The 25,731-nt window shown below is 51.4% G+C and overlaps 2 protein-coding genes and 1 non-coding gene across 4 annotated transcripts in view; 1 reads left to right on the forward strand and 2 right to left on the reverse strand.

Annotated features, from left to right (window-relative positions):
• The window catches only part of Ubr2 (ubiquitin protein ligase E3 component n-recognin 2), a 79,076-nt gene extending 65,054 nt beyond the window's left edge, over positions 1 to 14,022 (forward strand). For both annotated transcript variants that reach the window (XM_032900598.1, XM_032900599.1), the window contains exons 41-47: positions 738 to 868; positions 2,522 to 2,630; positions 4,308 to 4,364; positions 7,199 to 7,276; positions 8,323 to 8,493; positions 10,103 to 10,204; positions 11,946 to 14,022. In XM_032900598.1, the coding sequence (XP_032756489.1) occupies positions 738 to 868; positions 2,522 to 2,630; positions 4,308 to 4,364; positions 7,199 to 7,276; positions 8,323 to 8,493; positions 10,103 to 10,204; positions 11,946 to 12,087 (790 nt within the window). In that variant the 3' untranslated portion in view covers positions 12,088 to 14,022. The remainder of the gene's footprint in view (positions 1 to 737; positions 869 to 2,521; positions 2,631 to 4,307; positions 4,365 to 7,198; positions 7,277 to 8,322; positions 8,494 to 10,102; positions 10,205 to 11,945) is intronic.
• On the reverse strand, positions 3,175 to 3,281 carry LOC116899755. Its single transcript, XR_004387770.1, has one exon. It is a non-coding gene; the product is annotated as a U6 spliceosomal RNA (small nuclear RNA).
• Positions 14,023 to 17,853: 3,831 nt separating the features above from the next.
• The window catches only part of Prph2 (peripherin 2), a 14,365-nt gene continuing 6,487 nt past the window's right edge, over positions 17,854 to 25,731 (reverse strand). The window contains exons 2-3 of the mRNA XM_032899436.1: positions 21,448 to 21,694; positions 17,854 to 18,471 (exon numbers count right to left, since the gene is read on the reverse strand). Of these exons, the coding sequence (XP_032755327.1) occupies positions 18,259 to 18,471; positions 21,448 to 21,694 (460 nt within the window). The 3' untranslated portion in view covers positions 17,854 to 18,258. The remainder of the gene's footprint in view (positions 18,472 to 21,447; positions 21,695 to 25,731) is intronic.

The following is a 25,731-nucleotide window of genomic DNA, read 5'->3' on the forward strand; positions in this document are numbered from 1 at the left end:
CACCCAGCATGCTCTCCCGGCCTCTGCGCGCACACATTTGGATACGTCGTGCACGTCCTGTGATGGCGTTATCCCATCGGAGAATCTGCACTAATGGAGTAATCTTAAATACAGAACAGCTGACAAGGGTTCACAGATGCGTGCTGGTGTTCTTTATGCAAGCAAGGAGCTAAAAGTGATCCAGATGTTTGCGTGGGGCATAGTTTGATGTCAGTTGTGATCCACTCTGAAACGCAATGGATAGAATAAAAGTTGTAGCATGTAGTGTGTTGTAGGTAGCATGGTCGTCTTGAATTCATATAGCCAGAGCTGTGTGAGACACATTAGCACGGAATATACCTGAATAAGATGTGGTGGTGTAAGGTTCTGGAATAACTGCTGGGTTTTGGTTTCCTGTTTTAAGATGAATCCTCTACGTGTTGCCCTGGCTGGCCTTGAACTCACAGAGATCTGCCTGCCTTTGCCTCCCATGTGTCACCATACCTGGTATGGGTTTTCATTTTCTAATTTCTCTGCGTATGTGGCTATATGCCTTTTGTAAATCCTAACTTGTCACTGGCAGCTCTCTCACATGTATCCTTGACATCCTTTATACTTAAGAAGGCTGTTGCCAGCCTTCGACCCACACCTCCTAACCATAGCATCAGCAGTTCCAGATGTCGGTCTTCCCTTCCCAGACTGCTTTAGCACAGCAGTCTTCCCTTACCGCTTCCCTAATACCCTTTTGTTGTCCTCAGTGCCTTGGATGAAGCCCCATCCGGCTGGCACCTGTGGAGGAGCGTGCGGGCTGGCATCCTGCCTTTCCTCAAGTGCTCTGCTCTGTTCTTCCACTATTTAAATGGAGTCCCGGCCCCACCAGACCTGCAAGGTAACGTCCCTGTCTTCCAAACTGTAGGGAGTGTTTGCAGTCTCTGCTCCAGCTATTTAGAGTAAAGATGAGACAACAGCACTGGGAGGCGGGGCATTGTAGTCTACGTCATCAGTTCCAGGACAGCCGTTGCTCCACAGAGAAACAAGTGATAGTGACAGCAGTAACTAGACTAACGGCAAGTTAGAGATGTGAGCGGCTGCTAGAGCTCGGAGGCAGGGCTTGCCTGACACCCCGCACTGAGGAAAAGGAACAGCAAACAAATGTGTCTGATGAGCTAGCGAGAGCCTAGGGCACGGCTGTGGCAGCACGCCCTGTAGAACGCGCATGTGTGTGCTGTGCCTCCGCATCCCAGGCGGTCGTGACTGAGAGAACCTCTGTGTACGTTCACACAGCACTCAGGGTCTCAGGAGGATCTGCTCTGTCACCTTACGTATTACTCAGCAGCAAGGCTCACTTCATATGTTACGCAAAAGCTAGGTTCCTCCGGTGTTTAATTTATTCAGTTTACTTTCTACGTGTGACTGTTTTCTGCTGGCATGCATCTGTGTGCCCAGGAGTACCTATTGGACCCCCTAGTTCTGGGGTTATAGGTGTAGATGGTTGTGAGTTGCCACATGGGTGCCAAGAATTGAACCTGGGTCCTCTGTAGGAGCAACAAATGCTCTTAGCCATGGAGTCATCTCAACAGCCCCAGCCCCTCAGATTTGAAACAACAAAGACTAACAGTGTAAGAGCTTTAAAAAACAACTTTATTATGTTGTGTGTCTGTGCATGTGTGCATGCACATGCGTGCGTGTGTGCGCAGTGACGTCAGAAGTCAGCTTTGGGAGTCAGGTCTCTTTGTTGCACATGAAACTCCAGTGGCGTCATGGCTGCTCTTCAGGGACAGTGAGTGGGCTGCTCTTCCACATTCTCCTTGTCTTTTCCGACTCTGTTGGGAGGTGGGAGGACCATGGTTCTCTCTCTGATCCCAGCTGGTACTAGCACTGGTCATCAGAGACGCGCACGCAGCATCTCCTGAGGATGCTTAAACTAGCATCAGCGCTGGCAGTGGTGACGTGTGAGTCCGCTCTAGGTAGAGCCACCTGCCCTCTGTGCTGCTCTCTCCTGCCACGAGCATCTAGGGGTTGGCTTCTGTTAACCCTGGGCTCACACTCAGCCCAGGATGTAGTTGTAGGTTTGCATCTGCAAAGGCCCAGACTGAGTCACAGGGAGTCATCTGACACCATCCTGTTCATGGAAGTCATGTTCTGCCAGGGACCTCTTACAAGTTGTGTTATATTTAATTTTGTCTTATTTAAAAAAGAAAGAGGCTGGGGTTGGGGATTTGGCTCAGTGGTAGAGCGCTTGCCTAGGAAGGGCAAGGCCCTGGGTTTGGTCCCCAGCTCCGGAAAAAAGAACCAAAAAAAAAAAAGGAAAGAAAGAGGCTGGCTGTGGTACAGTACGCCTTTAAACTGAGCACTCAGGGGGCAGAAGCAGGCAGATCTCTGAGTTTGAAGCCAGCCTGGTCTACAGAGTGAATTCCAGGACAGCCAAGGATACGTAGTGAGATCTGTCCCAAAAAAAGGGGGGAGGGGCAAAAATCTGCTCGCTCTCACTTTTGTGAGGACGTAAGTCTGTGTTTACACCTCTTCTCCTTCCTATCTGCAGTTTCTGGAGCAAGCCATTTTGAACACTTATGTAACTACCTTTCCCTACCAACCAACCTCATCCGCCTTTTTCAAGAAAACAGTGACATCATGAACTCTCTGATTGAAAGGTAATAATTGGACATTTTTCCACATTATTTAGAATGGTTTATAAAATAAAGCTTAGGGGTTGGGGATTTAGCTTAGTGGTAGAGAGCTTGCCTAGCAAATGCAAGGCCCTGGGTTCGGTCCCCAGCTCCGAAAAAAAGAAAAAGTAAAATAAAATAAAATAAAATAAAGCTTAGTCTTTCATGTTTCAAAATTTTCCACTTCTAAACTTGATAGAATTCAACATATTCCTAAGTTATAAGAATTAGGATGTTTCACCAAGTGTGGCAGGCAGCACACGCCTTTAACCCCAGTACTCTGGGAGGCAGGCAGTGGAAATCTGTGAGTTCGAGGCCAGTCTAGTCAACATAGTGAGTTCCAGGACAGCCAGGGCTGCACAGAGAAACCCTGCCTCAAAAGTAATGAATGCATACGGGAGGATTTTTTTGGGTTTTGTTGTTGTTGTTGTTGTTGTTGTTGTTGTTGTTGTTGTTGTTGGTTTTTTTTGGGGGGGGAGTAAACCAATGTACTTTATTTAATACTATAGACAAAAAGGAGTCGAGATTGCAAAATATGGAACGCTTTACGAATTTGCGTGTCATCCTTGCGCAGGGGCCGTGCTAATCTTCTCTGTACCGTTCCAATGTTAGTCCAGGTGCTGCCAAACTGGGCATGAATGCATAGGTTTTTAAGAGAAAGAATGTGAGTGTCTAGCTAAGGATTTGGCTTCAGAGGAAGATTGCTACCAACCTAGTAGTGTCTTTGGAGAGGAAGAGGAAGCATTGTAAAGAAATGTGTAGGGCTGGAGAGATGGCTCAGTGGTTAAGAGCACCCGACTGCTCTTCCAGAGGTCATGAGTTCAATTCCCAGCAACCACATGGTGGCTCACAACCATCTGTAAAGAGATCCGATGCCCTCTTCTGGTGTATCTGAAGACAGCTACAGTGTACTTGTATGTAATAAATAAATAAATCTTTAAAAAAAAAAAAAAAAAAAAAAAAATGTGTATAGTTCATAGAGAAGAGGAGGAGTGCTGTAAGGGATGTTAGAGTCCATGGAGAGGGAGGAGTGCTGTAAGGGATGTTAGAGTCCATGGAGAGGGAGGAGTGCTGTAAGGGATGTTAGAGTCCATGGAGAGGGAGGAGTGCTGTAAGGGATGTTAGAGTCCATGGAGAGGGAGGAGTGCTGTAAGGGATGTTAGAGTCCATGGAGAGGGAGGAGTGCTGTAAGGGATGTTAGAGTCCATGGAGAGCGGGAGGAGTGCTGTAAGGGATGTTAGAGTCCATGGAGAGCGGGAGGAGTGCTGTAAGGGATGTTAGAGTCCATGGAGAGCGTGAGGAGTGCTGTAAGGGATGTTAGAGTCCATGGAGAGCGGGAGGAGTGCTGTAAGGGATGTTAGAGTCCATGGAGAGGGAGGAGTGCTGTAAGGGATGTTAGAGTCCATGGAGAGCGGGAGGAGTGCTGTAAGGGATGTTAGAATCCATGGAGAGCGGGAGGAGTGCTGTAAGGGATGTTAGAGTCCAGGTAAGAACGGGTGGCAGTAAGGGTTGTACAACAATTGGAATGTACTTAGTGTCAGAGAACTGGTAAATGTCAGAAAATCCAGGGAATCCTAACACTTGGGAGGTTGAGACAGAAGGCTGAGTCAGGGCCAGCTGTCTCACAAAATAATAACTTCCCCTCCTCTGTTTGCCTTAAAGTTGGTGCCAGAACAGCGAAGTTAAAAGGTATCTAAATGGCGAGAGAGGAGCGATAAGGTGAGTTAGAGGAACTGGGATGTTCGTGTGTGGGCGGTAAGAGGCCACAATGAGTGTGGAGGCCGTGTTCCTTCAGTGCTATGGCCCTTGACCTCCTAGATTTCAGAAGATAGTGTGCCTGCACACTTCAGTCTCCTGCCAGGCATTGGACAAGAGCAAAAGTACCCTGCACCCTTGGTAGAGAAAAAACAACCACATTAACTGTGCTTGGGGAAGTTACGTTATGGGAAAGTTGCTTTTAGAAATGTAGCTCTTCACCCAAGTTTGTTGGCTGTTTTTCTGTTTTTCTTCTTTCATTGTGAGGAAGTTCAGATGATCCAAATATCAGGGATGGTATAATGAGCTTCCATGAGCTGGTGTCCCCTGAGCAGAGGAGACGGTTCCAGCTGGTCAATTTAGGAGTCACTTGTCACATGCAGGATGTGGCTTAGTGGCTACTTACTGGAAGGAGGGAGGGTGACTATTCAGAAACCACAGACAACCCTGTACCTTCTGTACTCAGGCTTCCTGCCCCCAAGACCAAAGGCTGCTGTGAGCTAGGGAAACGGGGGCTGGATCTCAGGTGCGGCCTCTGGCTACCCCACCTCCTTCCTGAGGGAGTGAGTGTTCATACCTTGACAGTACACAAACCCAGCTACCCCATGTGCTTCTCACATAATTGTGGACCCACCTGGCGCCCTCCCTGCTCCACGTCAGCTGAGAGGAAGTCAGCTGACTACCACAGCATCCCCTAGTGACTGTCCAAGACTAGTTCTTTCCCTGTTTATTTCAGCTGTGTCTGAGCATTAGTTGAATACTGGGCCTTCTGCTATGAAGAGATACGGTGGCCACTCTTATAAAGGAAAACCTTTCACTGGGGCTGGCTTACAGTTCAGAGGTTTAGTCCCCTGACAGTCTCATGACAGCCCACAGGCAGACATGGCACTAGAAAGGAAGCTGAGGGTTCTGCGTCTGGATCCACAGGCACCAGAAGAGGCACCACCACTGGGTCAGACCTGAACTTCTGAAACCTCAGAGCTCGCTCCCTAATGACACACTTCCTCCAACCAGCCACGCCTACTAATATTGCCACTCCCTTCTCATTCAAACAGCCACGCACTGGTTGTGCAGCAGTTGTGTAGAACGTTCCTCTGCATCACACAGGTGTCTCGTTGCTCAAGCCTGCTGCTTTTTTTATTTTTTAATTTATTTTATGTATGTGAGTACACTGTGGCTGTCTTCAGACACAGCAGAAGAGGGCATCAGATCCCATTACAGATGGTTGTGAGCCACCATGTGGTTGCTGGGATTTGAACTCAGGACCTCTGGAAAGCAGTCAGTGCTCTTAACTGCTGAGCCATCTCTCCAGCCCAAGCCTGCTGTTTCTCGAGTCTACACCACCACATTAGGAGACTAGGTGAGCTCGCTGGTACATACCCAGAGCTGAGAGTGCCTGCTATGAGGAGCTTGGGCCTTGTGAAGGTTTCACACATGTAAACGGTCACTCCTCAGCCACCCACCCTGAGCTAGCAGCCTCCCTGTGGAACACAACATGCTTCTCACCTTGGAGTGCTCAGGATAATAATGGCAAGCTGTGAGAGCATGGACGCCACTCCTGGCACCGTGCTTCTCTAAGGTTGGCGTCCTAGTGTGTGCTCCCTTTAAACTGCAGTGGGTGATGGTGACTAGAGAGTGCTGTCCAGAGTCTCCCACAGGGAAGTCCAGGCTTGGCTCTCAGGAGCTGGAGAGTGGACACCCACACAGCATTCCCTGCGCTGAGCAGCCGCAGGTGCAACAGCGGCTCACACTGAGAAAGAGGCCCTCAGGTACTGACTGGATTTGAACTTCCTGTTCTGAGTTTCTTGAGTCACAGGACCAATGTAGCTGGGAGAGAAAATGGTTGGTTCTCATAGTGCCTTCAGATCACCCCTAGTAAGTACACACCTTCCCATGTCGGTCCTGAGGTTGTATTGGGGAGCTTCCTGATACTCTGCCAACCAGTAGAAGCCAAGAGTGGGCACTCTCGCCTGCTCTCACACCTTCCACAGCCACCAAACTTTTGCCTAAATGGGCAGAAACTAAAGGCATTTCTGATAACCTCTTCACTTATTCTGAGCACACCAAGTGAAGAATGGGAACTCTTGAGACACTGCCATCATAGCCCTGCCCCACCCCTGCCCACCCGCTCCATTGAAAGAATCCAGACAGGACACCTACAACAGAGTGTAGAAGACAGAATTGGTTTGGTTTGGGTTTTTTTGGCTTTTGGTTTTTTTGTTTTCTTTGGGTTTTTTTGTTTTGTTTTTGTCTTGTTTTCTAACATTTTTATTTGCAAATGGATGTTGGTGTGGACATGCCACGCCTGTGTAGAGGTCAGAGGTCAGAGGACAGCTTGCAGGTGTCGGTTCTCTCCTTCCCAACTATGGGTTCCTGGAGTTGAACTCGGGTCATCAACTTGGCACCAAGCACCTCTGCCTGCCGAGCTGTCTCACCATGAGCGGTGGACATAGTCACTGGGACACTCCAGAGGGACAGCCATTACAGGTGGGCTTTTTCCATTCCTAAAGTCTGCCCAGAAGATTGACAGCCATTTGGAATAACTTGGGGAAGACAGTGAGGGTTGTGTCCTGTTCTCTACCAGGAAGCCTCGTGCTGGAACACAATCTTAGGCAGTTTAGGGGTTAACTGTTAATGGCCGATCAGGTTCACCTCCACCACACCAGGTACTAAGTTTGTCCGCAGTGAGGGCCTGCAGTGCGGGTCCCTAGTTCTCCAAGCTGTCCATCGTAGGTTACAGGGGAGGCATTTACTAACCTTTTACGTGTTTACTCACCTTCTCATTTCTATCCTCGTAGCTACCCGAGAGGAGCCAACAAACTGATAGACCTTCCGGAGGACTACAGCAGCCTCATCAACCAAGCTTCCAACTTCTCGTAAGATACTTCCTTAGCGCCCTCCCCAGATCAGAAGGCAGGCAGGCGGAGGGGGGGTTTGTGCTGCTCTTTGTTTTCACTGGGGGAGAGAGATCAGCAGTCCTTTCCATGACGTAATGGGGAAAGTGTCTCTGCCATGGGAAGATTTACTTATTTACCCATATTGAGTGCACTGTCTCTGTCCTCAGACACCAGAAGAGCACATCTGGTCCCATTACAGATGGTTGTGAGCCACCATGTGGGTGCTGGGAATTGAACTCATGACCTCTGGAAGAGCAGTCAGTGCTCTTAACCACTGAGCCATCTCTCCGGCCCTAAGTTTGTGATTCTTAATGAATTTTTAAGCACTTCTTGCTCAGGCAGCATAAAGGACGCTCATCATAAATCAAGCATCGTTCTGAGACTGAAGCTCTGGGTGTCTCCTGCGCCTCCCTCCTTCCCCGTAGACACAGCATTCTGGGTTCTGTGCTAAGTCTCTGCCCTGATTTACTCTCCTGATGTGATAAAGCACTGACCAGAGCAACATGGGGAGGAGAAAGTGTTAACCTGGTCACAGGTTGCAGTCTGTCACCTACAGAGGTCAGAGCAGGGACTCAGAGTAGGAACCTGGAGGCAGGAACTGAGGCAGAGGCCACACGCTGCTTACTGGTTTGCTCAGTCTGCTCCCTTATGCAGACAGCCCAGACGTGCCATCCTGACCGATGCAATCTGTCATTTGAAGTCTCTTCTCTCCCCTCCCCTGTGTCTGAGTGACAGCAGTTGTCCATTTAAGTGGCTGTCTGTGTGTGCAGTACTTGGCACTGCATCTGAGATCTGGGCGTGACTGCAGACATCACTCTTCCTGCCCCAGAGTCTTTCCGGTTGTTCACATGGTACTCGTGTGTGCCTGTCCCCCAGATGTTGCTCCCTTGGGTGTTTCTGGTACATGGTTTTAGTGTGTGTCCCAGTGTCCTGTCACAGGAAGTTAGTACTGACAGATTATCTTCCAGGGTGCTCTGTACCTATTCCTCCGTAGCACTGCTGGCTATTGTGTCTCTGTCTTACAGGTGCCCCAAATCAGGTGGTGACAAGAGCAGAGCCCCTACCCTGTGCCTCGTATGTGGGAGTCTCCTCTGCTCCCAGAGTTACTGCTGCCAAGCCGAGCTGGAGGGCGAGGATGTCGGGGCCTGCACAGCACACACCTACTCCTGCGGCTCTGGGGCCGGCATCTTCCTGAGGTAGGGCCTCGGCCATGTTGGTCACCTGAACACTGCAGGGACTTTGAAGCCACTGTGCCACTGTGTGCAGACCATGAAGGGCCGGGGCTCTCACGTCGCCTGTATGGCCGCTGACAATTCAGTTCCCCTGTGTCTCCTTAAGTATGGGCGCCCTGTCCCCAGTTCCCTCCCCCTATCAGGTAAAGATCTCCCTGTCAGGACTTGCTGCTCTTGCAGAAGACCCGCGTGTGGGTCCGCATGGCAGCTCACAACTGCTCAGGGTCTGCTGTCTCTCTGGACTCCACACCTACACATAAATATCCTGAGTCTGTAAACCAGCATCAGCTTCCCTCTGCTTTGCCAGTGCTGTTGGCCTTTCCTGCCGTCACAGGCTGTCAGTGGGAACTGTACTCAGACAGGAAGGACGTAGTAACTGTGGTGCAGTTTTCAAAACGCGTAATTTTCTCATAATTGTGGGGAAGATTAGGGAATGTGGGGAACATTTCATGTTTACAAGTTAGCTGTCTTTCCCACACTTACCTGTTTTAAATTCTACTCTTGGAGCCCTGGGTTCTCGACACAAAGTCACTGTATGCGTTTATAGCACATCACTACCAGGTACACTCCAGCATCGGGGTTCCACTGAAGACTTGTGTAAAAGTGTTTCTGACTCTCCTGGAGTAACTGTCCCCTCAGAGGCTTACTGCTAACCTAGGCCTAGTCCTAGGAGCGTCTACCCTCCACAGTCTAACCTAGGTCTACACTGTTTTCGGCCTCTGAGACCTACTGCTGAATAAGCTCCCCCCTTTCCAGTTACTTCTGAGGTCTGGCTGGCTGGCCAGCTTAGCTGTTCTGACTCAGTCAAACTCCTCCACCCTGACTGATTCAGTCTGGCTTCTCTCGGCTTCTGAATTGCTCTGCTTGATCCCACACTACCTTTTGGCAGTCTGTTCTAATCTCTGGCTCCTTCTCCTTCTCTGGCTCGTTCTGTCTTCTCCTGTGTCTGACTCATTCTCTTCTCATCCTATCTCTGTGAAACGCTCGGGAAAACTGCCTCCTCCCTCACTTCCCTCTGCCTCTTTTTTTTTTTTTTTGGAGCTGGGGACCGGCCCAGGGCCTTGCGCTTTGCTAGGCAAACGCTCTACCACTGAGCTAAATCCCCAACCCCACCTCTGCCTCTTAAGTAGCTTCCCTTTCCTTCGTCTCCCCGAGAGAACTAGACCTATCCTATTCTGTCAAATCTTTCTGATTCATCCCCTTTCTGCTCATCAGTTCAAACATGGGTGTTTCCTTCTGCAAACTCTGGGATTAAAGGTGTGTGCTAAGGGCATGTCTATTCAGCTATGGGGATTAAAGGTGTGTGCTAAAATTGAGCTGCACCACAACTAGAAACAGTTTTTCTCAGTAAGTAACACAATCGCGGTGTTCACGGTGTGATCGGATACCCTGCACCACACCAGACTTGGGTGGGTACCTTGCTGCTCTCCGGTGTCTGCTGTAGTTACTCTGGTCTCCTGACCCGGGGTGCTCATGCATTTATTTCCCTACGTAAGCCCTTTCTCTTTGAGTTGAGTTAACGTAACGCCCTGTTACTTACATAAATGCACAATGATGACTGCTCTCTCCACAGAGTGCGGGAATGTCAGGTGCTATTTTTAGCTGGCAAAACCAAAGGATGTTTTTATTCTCCTCCTTACCTTGATGACTACGGGGAGACTGACCAGGGACTCAGGTAAGGACCCAGCCTGGGGTTAGGAAGACTTGACCCTGAGCCAAAAAGCCCTTCCTTCATGGAGAGCATGGTGAGCCGGGAGGGCCCGCTGGGCCGGTACCCAGGCATAGCTTCTGTTGAAGGTGTCTCGCTGCCGGCGGACTCTGGTTTTCAAGGAGGCACCTGGCTCCTTTTTTTTTCTACCTTGGAGAAGCCAGGAGTGGGTGGGGAGAAGGCTGCAGTGGTAACACTCGTGCCATGCAGGCATGAGGACTGAGGACACCAGGACATGTGCGAAAGGCTGAGTGTGGCGCTGCACCCTTGTGACCCCAGTCTGAGGAGGTAGAGATGGCAGGAGCGGGAGGTGTTCCTCAGCCTCACCGTCAGTGAGCTCAGACAAAGAGCAAGAGACCCTCTCTCAGGAAACACACTGGCAATAACTAAGGAGGAAGACACCTGAGGGTGACTTCTGACTTCTCCCTGTGTGTACACACAGGCATGACCACTCACATGTCAACAGAAGAACATTGATTCTTTTTATTTAAGTGGAGATCACACGGAGGGTAAAGTGCTTGCCTCCAAAGCCTGAGGGCTTGTATTCAGATCCCCCACACTCACACCCTAGTGCTGAAGGCAGATAAAGGCCACCCCAGAGCTCATCAGCCCAACCAAAATGGTGAGCTCCAGGCTCAGTGAAAAGGCCCTGTCCAGGAGATGAGGTGGAGGAGACAGAGGAAGGCACCCATGGGGCAAGCATGGCCTGTGGCCCTGCATGTGTGTGCACATGGTGAGAATAAAGTTTTCAGTTCATTAATAAACAAAAGGGCGGCATGGTAAAGGCTGCAGACTCCCACAGAGAATGGAAGGGAGAGTAACTCCAGAGAGTGCCCTCCAACTGCCTCATGTGCATGTGTGGCCAAAGGGAGAGAGAGGGGGAATGGGGGGAGAGGGGGAGAAGGAGGAGGGGAGAGGAGAGGAAGAGGAGAGAATAAGAACTTTAAGAGGCCGTCATGAGGAACACAGGACAGGTATGAGGAAGATGAGAGACTGCAGCTCAGTTCCATCTATCACTGCCTTGAGTTGCCACATAGCATCCCCATCATCGGCCTCACAGGTCCGGCCTGTGGGGCTCCCTTCTGGGGAGGCCTTTCCTGTCCTGGTGGCAGACCAGGTGCGCCTGCCCAGAGATAGGTGTGGAGAAGATGGAGTCACAGAGGCAGGTGCAGAGCTTCTTGCCCAGGGGATGAAAGGGTTAAAGCAGATGTGACTTCAATGCCAGCCAAGGTTGGGCCTTATGCCACCTGCTGGCAGTTCATCCTGTAGCCCTGAGGAGTGAGAGCCACAGGAAGGCCACCCAGCAGAGCCTGCACTCCTAGGTGACAGGCCTGTCTTCTGTCATCCTCCCACCCTGGCCTTCGCCCCACCACCTTTTTACACAACACCCACAGAACAGTGTTAGCCTCGGAACTCAGACCTGGGCCAGAAGCCGTTTCCTGACCTCAGTCTAGCAGTGTGGCACCGGAGTACCTACCTTCTCTGTTCAGCACATCTGCCCAGCCGTGTGTGCGTGTGCGTGTGTACGTGTGTATGTGCGTGCGTGTGTGTGCGTGCATGTGCGAGTGCACACGCCCATGTTCAGTCATGCACTGAACAGAGACTGCACAGTTGGCAGCAAGTGCCATGTCCCTTTCCTGGCGCAGGAGGGGCTGGGACTCGAGGGATGGATAAACTGTGCCTGTGAGTGACTTGTGTCTCTTTCTAGACGAGGAAATCCTTTACATTTATGCCAAGAGCGGTTTCGAAAGATCCAGAAGCTCTGGCAGCAGCACAGCATCACCGAGGAGATCGGACACGCGCAGGAGGCCAACCAGACCCTGGTGGGCATCGACTGGCAGCATTTGTAACTGCTGCTCCACCACAAACTTGGACTTGGAGTTTTGTAACCCAGCTGGCTTTTCCAGAAAGACAACAGGAAATAAGTTCGGCTGGATCTATTTTGAAATAAATTCTTTATTTAAGCTTTTCTTCCCAGTTTTATTTTTTTAGTCTGGCTCCAGGGACTGATGAAAATCATTTTCCGCCAGATTTTATTCCCGTGTCCCTCAGATGTTCCCTGGACTGAGAACCCTTTCTAGACTGGAGCCGCGCTCCTTCCGACGCCGCCTGCCTCAGTTGCCAGTAACCAAGCCGGTCCACATCGCCCGCGGATTCCGCAGAGGCCAAGAGGAGCCTGGGGCCTGTCAGGACGATCTTCCTTCCATGGTGCCCTGAGGCTGAGCGCAGTTCACCTCTGGGACTGGACCTCACCCCCAGAGCAAAGCAGTTGAATTTGAAGACAGGATTCCCTTCCCCCATGGCCTAGAGGGCTGGGGACTGCAACAGGAAAGGCTAGGGTGGAGATGGCCGCCTTTCACTGTCTTTGTCCAGACGTTTGGCTTTGAGAGCATTACTCACTTAAAGGGCTTTATGAGACATAAAGGACCCCCTAGTTTTCCAGACTCTAACCTTCTGCCCCAAGGCTAAGCAGAGAGCGTGCACCCTCAGGCAGACAGCGGCCGACAGACAGACAGGCCTCAGCCAAGTGCACTGCTCCAAGCCTGTAACCCAGCACTCAGACTGCTTAAGCTGCACGAGGAGTTCAAGGCTGGCTTCAACCATGTTACAAGCTCGGGCCAGCCTGGGTAACTTGAGGAGACCCCGGATCAGATGTGTTGCTACTCGTCTGCTGGCTGGTTCAGGGCCTTCCTCAGATGCACACAAACATCTGTCCTTTTTAGGTATTTTTCTAAGAGGTGCCTTTCTAGAACCAGAGCCACTTGGTGCCGCACACCTATTTCCTCATCTGACGGATGTGTGCAGAGCCACCACAGACACGGTGACAGCAGGTTCAGCAGGGACGGACGAACTCCAGTCTCCAGGAACAGAAAGGGCCTTTCAGATTTCCTAACCATCAAAGAACCTTTCACTCAGCCTCTCAAATCGCGTCCACGCGTTCTGTTCCACACAGCTGTCTCCATGCCTCTGTATCAGCAGCGTCAGAAATCCAGACCAGAGGCTCGAAGAAGTGCAGACAGCACAGTCCCAAGGATCATGCGAGGGGCTGCCTCCCTTCAAAGGACGGACTTCAGTTAGCTCCTCAGCGGGGCACAGGCTCAGGAACTGGGAGGGTTTGAACAGGAAGCCCAATCTAGACTCCTGTGCACTCCCTTTCTCTAGCCTTCCCTCGCCATAGTCTGAATAGGCTGTAAGGGATGAGGTAACTGATGCTTCTCTTGACCTTTGACACGTGCAGTTTCTTTAGATTTTAAATTCAGCCTCCGTTGGCTTTTCACCTTCCATTTACCGGGCTTAAATGTAAAGTTGTGGGAACATCTCGAGGCTTGAGCCCCAGGCTAGAGCCTAGCATGAGTGAGGTCCCGGGTTCAGCCCAGAAGGAAGAAAAAAATCATGAGCACAGCTTGCTTCTCCCAAGCAGGCTTTAAACATCTGCACTTCCGCTTTCAGGCCTGACTCCACAGGAGCCTGGGTTAGCAGAGGGTGGCCTGTGTTTCTTTCACTCCTGGGAATGTGGGTCTGGGCAGTGACTTCCCAGGGAGCTGAGCCCTCACTCACACTGTGGCAATGTCCTGTTTGCTCCTCTCCTACCCACACATCTTCCTTTCATTTGTGCCGCATGTTTTTGTTGTAGAAATGTTTATATAACATGCTTTCCATATCAGGGAAAAATCATATGTTTAATAAATTGGCTATAATTTTAATATCTGTGGACAATTGTAAAATTTGGAATGTATCATATGTAAAAAGTTTAAAGATATTCAAATAAATGCTTTAGGTGTTGACATTGTCTGCGTTGTCTCCGTCCTCTCCCTTTCACTTCACACACACAAGGCCCAGCAAAGCTCCCTGTGTCACCTTGCTGCAAAAGTGGGACATCGATATTAGCCTAAAATTTAAGAAGCTTAAACTATTAGTGTCAGCGTGGCCGTTAGCCAGGCCGCACTGACCTTGCCGGACAGCAGGGGTGTTATCTCGGACAATTACATCTCCTGCTTGGTGTCCATGAGTGCTGGAGTGTGGGACCACTAGACCCCAGATGGGTATGAAGCACGTCTGGGAGACCCCATGAGTAACCTCTTGCTTGGTCTTCCTGCTTCCCTGCGGGTCCCTGCTCTTATGCACTCACCAGACACTTAGCTTTTGGGATGTGTTCAAGAAGGAAACTGACTCGGAGAGGAATTCTGCTGTGTCCTCAGAATTCTCTTAGCAGACTTGAGTCTAAGCACCAAGTTCTCCATGGCATGCTGTCAATCATCAGGATCTCCATTGGGCTTCCCACCTCCTGGTCATGAAGGCTAACTCCTAAGCCAGCCGCCTCTCACTAGCTGCTGCCTCTGACTCTGAGGTGGGGGGGTTGGGGGTGTTGGTTGGTTTGGGTTTTTGAGATAAGAGTTTCCCTGTGTAACCTTGGCCATCTTGGAACTCGCTCTAGACAAGGCTGGCCTCGAACTCAGAAATCCAAATGCTGTGTGTGCCACCATAACCCAGCCACTCTGACCCTACCCTTATCTAGTGATGTTTACTGAGGTATACTTGACAGACAGATTAACCCTTTGTAAGGATACAGGGTTTTTTACATTTTGGCAAATGCACAGTTGTTTAACCAGCACAATTGGGAATTGAAACCTTCATGCCCCTCTGTGATCCCCTCCTCTTTGCCCTAAGTGCTGGCTCTCACTCCTCCGTCCTGCACCCCTTCTGGAACAGTAGGTGACTGGAGTCACATTAGGTGCCTCCCCGGCCTGCTTCTGTGCCTACCAATGTATTTCAGAGCCAGAGAACATAGCTAGTTACTGAGCGTTTGGGAAGTTCTAGGTTCCATCCCCAACACCACAAAAGGTACAGCCTACATCCCAGCAGGTGGGCTGCAGAGGTAGAATGATCAAGGGTTCAAGGTCATCTCAAATCCACAGTTTGAGGCCTTAAGGTACATGAGACAGGCTTCTAACAAGCCTTAAAAGGTCGAGTACGTTTGAGAGTCACATGTGCCTCTGGGTGCTAATGGTACCTACTGTGCAGACCTTAGTCCAGTCACCGACTAAAGGCCTGGGTGATAGTTGGTAACCATCTTGTGATTACAAGCACTCCTGTATAGAGTTTTGTGTGGACCCATTTTTTTTTTATTATTTCCTTAAGTGAATGGCTATGAGTTTCCTTCGATCACACAATGTCCCATGTCCACAGCAAATTGGGACCATGTCCAGCCAACCCGTGCATAGACTTCATACCTTGCATGGGTACAACTCTGCCCTGACACACAGCCACCAAGAACTCCACTCCACTCGTGGCTGAGGAGCCCTGGTTGTTCTAGCTAAGCTGCAAACCTGCTGGGCTAGCATGACAGGTGCCCAGGTGAGGCACCGGGAACTCGCCAAGGAGAGCAGTAGCTAATCTCATTAGCCCATATTGAGGTTACTTGGGGTTTACTTGGTGGCTTAGTTTTGAGCTGGAAGCGTGCCAAGAGGAGTGTAAGTTCTAACTTTAGCTGGGACCACAAACTCCCAGGAATCCTGCCCTTCTGCGTGCCGAGCATAAGAAGTCACCAACTGTTGTTTTGCTAGAGATTGTTTTGAACATAAACTGGGCCAAACTGGCGACGTGGCTTTCAATCTCAACACTCAGGAGGCAGAGGCTGGCAGAGCTCTGTAAACCCAAGACACACTCCGGTCTACATAGCACATTCCAGGGTTTCAAAAAGTCTGGATTGTGGCTGTGGCTCAGTGGTGTAAAGCCCGTGCTAGGGTGTAGCAAATTCCCATCACAGTGTTTAAAAAGGAAGCATCCCTGGCTCTGTCTTCAGTGACCCTGCCTGGGGCTGGGCTGAAACAGCAGGAAGTGAGTTTGCACAGGTGTGAAGAGGGACAGATACCGCATAAAGAAGAGCCTGGTTGGTACCAGAGTATTACTGGGCACTGGTAAATCGCCAACAGGAATGGGCTAGGTCTTCCTGGCAACTCTCCGGCTGCCTAAGACTATTTCCAATGCAGTTAATCCTAAATCTTCTGGGAACCACATACCCTGTACCCTGCTCCAGGGACGCTTACAATTACCTGTTCAGAAAAATGATTGTTTTAGAAATCCAGCAGGAAAAAAGAAAATTGATTTTGGAGGTGGGCTTACAGGGGAGCAGGGTTCAAGGCAGGGTTTCTCTGTGTAGCCCTGGCTGTCCTGGAACTCACTCTGTAGACCAGGCTAGCCTCAAATGCAGGGATTGACCTGCATCTACCTCTTGAGTGCTGAGATTAAGAGTGGGTGCCATCCCTGCCCAGCTAAGACTTGATTTGAAGTTATTTCTGCATCAGTGGGAGGGTGCCACACGTAGGGGTGCCCATGGGGGCCAGAAGAAGGCATCGGATCCCTGGAGCTGGAGTTACAAGCTGTTGTAAAAATACACCTATGGGTACTGAGAACTGCACCTGTGTACCCTTAATCACTGAGCCATCTCTCTAGCCCCCACCCCCACCCTATTTATAAGATTGGTCTCATATAGCCCAGGCTAGCTTTGGAACTTACTATGTAGTAGAAGATGACATTGAACTGGTCCTCTGGCCTCCACCTCCCAAATGCTGGGATCAGCGAGGCATGCACTGTCAGACCTGGCTCCTGCCTTTTTAGACAGGCACTGGCTAGAATCGGACGTCCTCTGATGTATACTGTTAAATAGATGGACAGTCACGTAACAAAAGTGATTTTCATACAATATAGTTTTAATATCTCTTAATACGATGATTGACAGCACAGTTAGAAGTGGGTCTAGAGTACCTTTTGCCACGGTCTCAGCCCTCCTGAGAGGTGACGGCAGGACCCTGAGGTGCCCGCCACAGATGCCTGGTGCACCTGGGCCATTCCTTGCTCTGAGAGACTCAGGATACTAAACAACATTGGGGCCATAGTTTCTTGTGTGTACTGGCGTCTCTAGTCTGGTCTTCCCCCTGAGAGAGTTAGAGCCACAGCACAGGCCAGCAGCAGCTGAGCCCTGTGGTAATCTGGGTACCTTAGTCTGGGTGCCACCAAAATCATCTTTTGCTTCCCCTAAGAGCTTGCCTGTCATTCCCAGAAGAAACTGCGCTTCCCACACACGCTAGCTCGGAAAGATAGCCTGTCTCCCAGAATCTTCCCCAGTACAGCAGCATTCCCATAGTGCTTTGTGGGAGGGAAAACAGAAGCTCCCAGGGGTCCTTGCCCTCCTCCTGACTGTGCAGTCCACAAGGACGGCTGAAGCCATCTGAGACCATGTCCCCAAGCCCACCCAGGAGGTAAGAGTCCCAAGTGGTGGACTCTTAATTGATCGTCTCGTCTCTCTCCTACAGGACAGCAAACTCACCTGGGGCTTTCTCAGACATGCCACAAGCAGTCACTCACCCAGCTCTTGGTGAGTGGAGGGGATGCTGGGTAAGCCGGCTGGAGTGCCTGAGGGTCCGGGACTGGGGCACGTATGGGTTTTAGTAAGGGAAAGCGTTCACTTCCTGCACCATCTGTGAGTATCTATGACCCTCTAGGGGAGTCCATTACTCTTATAAAACCATAACTGCTTCTCCCCCATCGTGTGCCGCTAAGCAAACGGTAACCAGCAGTTAACCCTACCATTAAGGAAGAGACAACATGGCCCGTAGGGTTTTGTTTTTTCACCTTGATTTTATGTGTCAAATAACGGTTGGGATGCAGAAACTTAGAGCTTAAAAGAGGCAGACACTAACTACTAAGGACGGGGAGGCCCTTGGTGTGGCCAGTCACCTATGGGAGAACTGGGCTCACACTTGGTCAGAGCCCTGGACTGGCCAGTCCTGTGAGACCGGCATCCACTGGGAGCGTTCGTTCAGTCACTCACATTTGCAGGCAGCCACTTCACCGATGTTTGTAGCATAGTGTGCCCTAAGGACCCTGAACTTCAAGGCCCACGTCAAGGAGAGTCAGTAGGTGACCAGCTTTCTTGGGAAATTTGGACCTTCAGCTGGACAAGGGGTATCCACATTCCCTGGAGTCCACTAAGTGGTGAGGAAGGGAGACGCCCCAGGCCGTCAGCCAGCCTCCGGGGCCTGGCCTGCGTCTGCAGCTTCAGCCTCCACCTGATTGCTCTTGCCCAGTTTTTTAAAGCTCTCCAGAAAGGCCTTCCAGGTCTCGGACACGCTATTCTCCAGCAACCAGCCCTCGCTCTCACACTCAGGGTCCTCTGGGTTGGACACGCTCTCCAGCGCTGTGTGGAGGTAGCGGAGTCCGGCAGTGATGCTCACCTGGTGGGGAGAACAGAGACTTAGAACAGACATGGGGCACAGGTAGGAGGGCTGTCAGGGCGATGTGAGCCGCGGCAGCTCCCAACTCCCTGGGTGTGGGACTTGAACTGATCCACACTGTGACCCGTCACACGCTGGCCTCCCTTCCAGGCCCCTGAAGGTGTTCAGAACATCTGATGTTCTCTGCATAGATCATCATGGCACCTGACTTGCCTGTGAATCCAGGGTTGACCCTAAGTGACCTGTGCTGTGTCTACCCCTCCCCTTCTTCCTGTCCTTCCCCCGCAGCCCTTCACACCGTGTCCCGCCCTGTCACAGTGAATTTCTTTGTCCGTAAGAATGTTGGCCGCTTTACTGGATGGGATCACACACTCACTTCCACGGCTGGCAAGGTGGCTTCGGGCTTGATGGGTAGAGACTTGCTGCCAAGAATCCACTTTGGATTTCCCCATAGTGGAAAGAGACAGCTGACTCCTGCAGGTTGTCCTCTGAGCTCCACAAGTGTCCCCTGGCACACATATGCCCAAACATGTACACACACACACACACAAACAAATGTAATCTTTTTTAAAACTCACTGCCAGGCCAAGCATGGTAGTGCATGCCCTTAATCCCAGCACTCAGGGGGCAGAGGCAGGTAGATTTCTATGAGTTTGAGGCCAGCCTGGTCTACGTAGAGATCTAGGGCAGCCAGAACTGTGACGAGAGATCCTGTCTCAAAACAACAAAAGAGTCACTTCTGGGGCCGGGAGAGCGCCTGCTCTCGCACAGGACGCAGGTTCGGTTCCCAGCACCCACAGGGCAGTTCACCTGTCACTCCGGTTCCCTGGGATGTGACCCCCCACCCTCTGCTGACCTCCACTGATACCAGGTGAGCTCGTGATACACACGCATACAGGCCGACGAGACACTTAACATAAAACAGATCTGAGAAGATGAAAGTTCATCTCCCCTTCTGCACAGCCTGGTGCGGGGTGATCTCTTATCCGTGTGGTAATGAGTGGATGCAGGCACCAGCAGCCACGGTGCAGACTCTGGGTCCTAAAGCATCTGGATTGGCTTCCGGCCTGCATGTAAGTGGCCCCCTGGATGGCGTGGGACCTGCATGTGCAGAGCACACCTTTTGTGCACCCAACAGGCCAGTAGAGTGTCAACCGATTGGCACGGCAGGTACCATTTTTTTTTCCTTTCATTTTGTATTCCATTCACTGCTTCCCCCTACGCAAGCTCCAGTTTCCTGTGCAGCTTCTGGCTGTTTCCTAAGAAAAGCTGCGTCTTCCTGGAGGAAACCTGCGGCACTGTGGACGCCGCACTTGGTGGTGGTCTGCCCTTTTGACTGTGGTTGATCATCTCCTGACTGGACTGGGATGCACAAGAGGTCAAGGCTAAGGTTACAACGTTGCCCTCAATGCCAGCAGCCTACTGCCTGAGGTAGCTCCAGTCCCTAGAAATTGGAGGTGTTCCCTGTGACCTGGTCCCTGGGAGCTGGGTTCCAACAACGGCAAGCTGGAAGGAGATGGGGTGCTCCATGGCAGTCTTCCGGGGCCAGCATCTTGTCATGGATCTTGGGTGGTGACTGCCAGGCTGGTGGTTAGCTGCTCCCCTGGTGACACTCATTCCCAAGACTGCCTCAAGGTGTCATGGAACCAATAAAAGGTCATGACATGCTGCCTTTGCCTTGATATCAAACGCTTTCGCATGTGGTCCAGCCACCTATGGTGGCTTAGAGGAGGTGTAGATACTCCCTGTCCTTGTCCGTGGGAGACAAGACAGAGCCAAGAAATCTTCTCTGATAGGAAACTGCCTCAGCTAATGTTTCTGTCTTGCTACATTTTGGTCTTGGAGGGTAGGTTTTCTGATGCCTGAAGCGCAGGGTCACCCCCGACGAGTTTGTGGCCCGTTCAGCACCTAGAACAGCTCCCAGCATCGCTCGTTAGCATTTCCGTCCAAGGATTACTTGGACAAAGAAAGATAATGGATACAGGGGAAGGGGTTGCTGAGTTTCACGAAACTGCAGAAAAGGGAACTGCGCCTTACAGATGACATAAGGAAGACTAGAACGTACACACCATCTAGACTCTTCCACAGTACAAATCCTTACAGACTCTCTTGCCCGAAAGACCCAACCTACCCATCACTGCACACGGAGACTCCCAGTCGTCCCGAGATAATGCCGCTGTCCCATGTAACAGGTAATGTAACCATCCAAGGCCTCAGAAACAAGCAGGCAAAGTGCTGGCTAAGCGAAAAGCCAGGCAAGAGGTCGTGCGGCAGAAAGGTTCATGTACACCAGGTGTCCAGAACAGGTACGGGCACGGGCACAGTTGCAAATGGGTAGCTGCCGTGGGCTGGGGTGCTGAGCATTGCTGTTTAGTGAGTGTAAAGTTGCTTGGGGAGGGTGAATGAAGTGCTTTAGGATTAGCTCGATGGTGGATGCGTGCCACTATAGATAAAATAAACGGCTTCGTTTCGCACACACCTTTAATCTCAGGGCTTAGTAAGTAGAGGCAGGCAGATCTCTGTGGGTTTGGGGCCAGCCTGGTCTACACGGAGAGTTCCAGAATAGCCCGGTCTATATATAGAAAGACTCTATCTCAAAAATAAAGGAAGGAAGAGAATTCAATTTTATGTTGATTTTTAACTAAGTATTTTTTGTAAGTAATGATGCCAGGCACGATGGCACTTCTGTGGTCCCAGCTTTCCGGGGGTGCTGAAGCAGAAGATCGTGAATTCGAGGGCAGCGTGGGCAACATAATGAGAGTACGTCTCAACCACAGAAAGATGCCAGGCATGGGGATGAACACCTGTTTCCTGGTACTTGGAAGGATAAGGAATTCAGGGCTAGCCTTGGCTACGTATCAAGCTTAAGGCCAGCCTAGATCGCATGAGACCCTGTAGGTTTGCTCACCAGGTGTGGCCTCACCATGTTAAACCCAAGTTTGGCGGGCTCCCTTTCCCTGTCCTCTGCGGACCTACCTCAAAGAGCCAGACGAGAAGCGTGACAACGCCCATGGAGTTCATGAGGCTGCTGTAGTAATTCAGCAGGGCAGCCCTGCAACCCCGCAGCCAGAGGTTGAGCTCCTCGGTCTGGTGGTCATAGCTGTAGTGCGCAGAGTTGTTGGTGAGTTGGTACTGAATACAGGGCCGCGGGGAGCTGGGGTTGCAGCAGCTGAAGGGGACGCCGTCCACCAGGTACCGCCCATCCACATTACTCTTGATGCGGCTGGAAGAGAAACAGCCTGGTTCAGCCTCCGGGGACAACTCACCAAGCAGCAGGTCCTCCCGTGCACCAAGAACCTGAATTGTCATTGTGCACTGCCCGTGAACGTCCACCACATGCCAGCCTCTGTGCTAGGAACTACACATAGGACAGTGAACCCATCCCAGCCTCCTGAAGCGGATGTTCTAGAAGGCGGAAGCAGGATTTAAACCCTCTCCCTTCACCAACCATCTCTCCCCTTCATAGATCACTCGCTCTGGCTCGGGGCCTGTGCAGAGGCAGGACGTGGAGAGGCTGGGGACAGGCACAGGCCTCACCTCTGTAAACTCCACAGTAGCAGCAGAATCCCCTTACTCCCTTTGAAAGACAAGGCTGTGTCCTCTACTCTCTACACTGCCAGGCAAGGCTCCCAGCAACTCTGCACATCTGGATTCGTTCATATTCCGTTAGGATCTGCTGTGCTTCCACGGTGATCCACAGTGACCCACAGTGACCCACAGTGACCCACAGTGATCCACAGTGATCCACAGTGACCCACAGTGACCACAGTGACCCACAGTGACCCACAGTGACCCACAGTGACCCACAGTGACCCACAGTGATCCACAGTGACCCACCCACAGTGATCCACAGTGACCCACAGTGATCCACAGCCTCAGAGGCATCTCTACGGTGAAAAGTCCCTCCCGCCCCCACAGACTGTTCACGCTGCCTGACCAGGGCTTGGCAAAAATTCTTCCAGCAGCACACTTAAGATGTGTGTACTTATGGGGGCCCGGAGCGATGGCTCAGCGGTGAAGAGCACTGACTGCTCTTCCAGAGGTCCTGAGTTCAAATCCCCAGCAACCACATGGTGGCTCACAACCATCCATAATGGGATCTGATGCCCTCTTCTGGTGTGTCTGAAGACATTGTTGCGTGTACTTGTCTGGGTGTGGTGGGGCACCCTATACTCCCAGCTCTAGGGAGGTGGAGGCAGGAGGATTGATCAGTTTAAAGCTATCCTCAGCTACACAGTGCATTCAGGGCCAGCTCAGATTACAAAAGGCTGTCTCCGGAGATAAATACATAAATAAAAGTAGCTAAGGAGACGGCCCTCTTGGTAAAGAGCTAGACCGTGCAAGCAGGAGGAGCGGACCTCAGTCTGCTGATGTGGTGGCTCAGGGCCTCAGACAGATGGATTTCTGGAACTCATTGGCTAGCTAGGATAGCCTACTTGGCAAGTTCCAGGCCAGGAAGAGACTCTGTTATAAGAAGAAGAGGAGGAGAAGGATGGGGGGACAGCCCCTGAGGTCACCTGAGGTTGTCCTCGACACTTCCCACACACCCATGTGTTCTCTTGTGTGAATGCCCACACACCCTCAGACACACATATACAATAAAGACTGTCTCTGAGCCCTCATCTGAAAGAGCCCACGTTGGGCTGGCAAGATGGCTCAGTGGGTAAAGGGGCTGAGCTTTGTGGCCTGCGTCTGATCACCAAGACCATATGGTAGAAAGGGAAAACCAGGTTCCACAAGTTGTCTCTGACCGCCAGAGGCATGTCGAAGATTATGCACGCCTGCAGACACACACCACAGACTCACAATGGTGATGATGATGATGATGATGATGATGATGATGATGATGATGATGATTAATTGTTTTTAATAACTGGAAAGCCCACACAGCTGCCTTGCGTGCTGGTCTTAAACCTTAGAGATCTCTCCTCATCCAACAATGAAGAGTGTCCTCGATTTTTTTACTTTTTATTTTTTATTTCATCGAGCAACATCTGTGGCTGCTGTGGGGTTGGCCCACGTGGTCCATAGGTTTCCTCAAGGGAAATATAGACGGTGAATCCAAATGAGTGCCCTGTGTCTGTGGGTGACCCCTTGACAGACCTCTGTCATCTATCGAGCCAGCCATGGGAGAGACAACCTGTACCATATAAGTCCAAGCTCTGATCTCTGCAGACCAAGTAGATGAATGAGTACCTCGGAGTTTTATGGAATTATTATTATCATCATCATCAGCGTCGTCGTCGTCGTCATCATCATCATTAAGAGAATCCATTAGTGTCTTACTTGGGACACATCTGTTATTGTGTGCACATGCCTGTATCTTGATGCCATGTAGAAGTCAGAGGACAACTTGCAGGAGCTGAACCCCCCAACCCCCAACTAAGCTGTCCCACTTGCTCCCTTCAACTCACCTGAACTTACACTTCTCTCCTTCCAAGTGCCTTTGCCATAGGGTCCACCTGTGGGCCATGTCCATGAGCTGCCTGCTGCTTTCCCACCCACTGGGATAAGTTAGGGCTCTAAGAAGGCTGCTTACGGTGGCGTGGGTTACGCTGTATGTCCACATGTCCTTCAGTCCTGACATTACTCATGGGCAGGGTGCAATACCTAATAGGTGGCACTAGGTAGCACAGGCATGGGACGGGTAAGAGAGGACCAACCACTGGCTTTGACTCTTGTCCTGTACAGACCAGCTTCTTCCCTCCAGACAAATCCCTTAACCCTGGCCTGCCACGGCTTCCTTGTGCCGTGAGGATTATGTGAAGAGAGCATGGCGCACGTGAAATACAAAGTAAGGGTCAGCGCATGCGCAAAGGGTGCCTCACCGGGCAGTGGTCCAGCAAGAGCCATCCCGGGGACTGGGAGCCCACATCGGGTTAGGAAATGAACAGACTGGAGGACAGACATCACAGGGACACGGTCACTTGTGAGTTAGTAACTGTTGTTCTTGGCCTTTGAGGGCACCTGCAGGGCACGAGTCTCTGCAAGGCAGGAGTGCGCAGGCGCAATGCTCCGTGGGAGGCTGGGGCTGCTTAGGCTTTGGTTTCGGAATGGGCTATCAGGGTCCCTGATGATGCCTTGGTGCGCGCGGCAGATAAGCCAGATCTTGCTCGGCTTCTGCCAAGTCCCTGAAGCTTGAGTTCACTGCGTGGCCCATACAGTACTAGGCCAATGCTGATGACGGTGCCCTAGTGGGACAGGGCAGGAAGGCAGGCTGGAGGGGTGTTGGCAGGGCCTTCCGGTGTCCTTAAGATGAGGTGAAGCCTGTACCTGCCTCTTAAGTCTATCCCAAGGATATCTGAAATGAGCCTCAGTAGTCCTGAGGCTGAGGCCGGCAGAGGCTCCCTTCTCTCCACCCCTCCCCTCTCGAAGGTCCGTGACCCTGGGCACACCGAGCAGAACTTAGTCTCTGAGACGTTTCTTCCCTCTGAGCACCCAGGACCCTCGAGTGGCTTTATTCAAAGCTGAGGGGCCCCACACTCAGATGTGCTGCTGACTTTGCAGGCTGTCCCTGGAGCCTGCCTTGACCCTCCAGAAGCCGTTTCTAGTATCCCCAGGCACAGGCGGGGTTTGTCAGAGAACAGACTACAGTGCCACTTGTTCCGAGATGCAGTGGGACCCTGAGGAGGACAGAGTCTCATCTAAGATCACATGGGTCTCTCTCCTACCTTGGCCTTGAACTTCCTTGGTCACTGAGAATGACCTTGAACTTCCGATCCTCCTGCCTTCACCCCCCCCCCAAGTGCTAAGATCACAGGCATTCATCACCACACCCCGTATACGTGGAGACGGAGATGGATCTCAAAGGCACCGTCATGCTAGGTACACATTCGACCAAGTTCCAGCCCACGGCCACTTCTCTGGGGCTGCTACCTCGAGACAGTTAAGTAAGAAAGAAACATGACCCTCTTACTCACCCTGCACCTCAGGATCCACTGCCTAGCTCCATCCTTGTCCCTACACCCGCCCCAGGTACCCCCAAGATGGACTAAAGCCTGCCCACCTGCCTCACACATGCTACAGGTGTGCCTGAGGTCATGGGGCCAGCAGAGACTCCTGAGTGTCACCAACTCCCCTTCCTAACCTTCAGGGAGCAAGACACCCTTCTGGTCTCCTTCAGGCTGGGGCTACCTCAGCACAGCCTCAATTCCCTCTATAGCTCCCCACTACCGGAAGTGGGGTGAAAAAGCAAGCAGAGAGGAGGGGGGAGAGCAGGACGCCAATCCCTTATATACCCCCACCCCTCTCTAAACAGAC

The sequence above is a fragment of the Rattus rattus genome, chromosome 4 (genome assembly GCF_011064425.1).
Source record: "Rattus rattus isolate New Zealand chromosome 4, Rrattus_CSIRO_v1, whole genome shotgun sequence".
Lineage (NCBI taxonomy): Eukaryota > Metazoa > Chordata > Mammalia > Rodentia > Muridae > Rattus > Rattus rattus.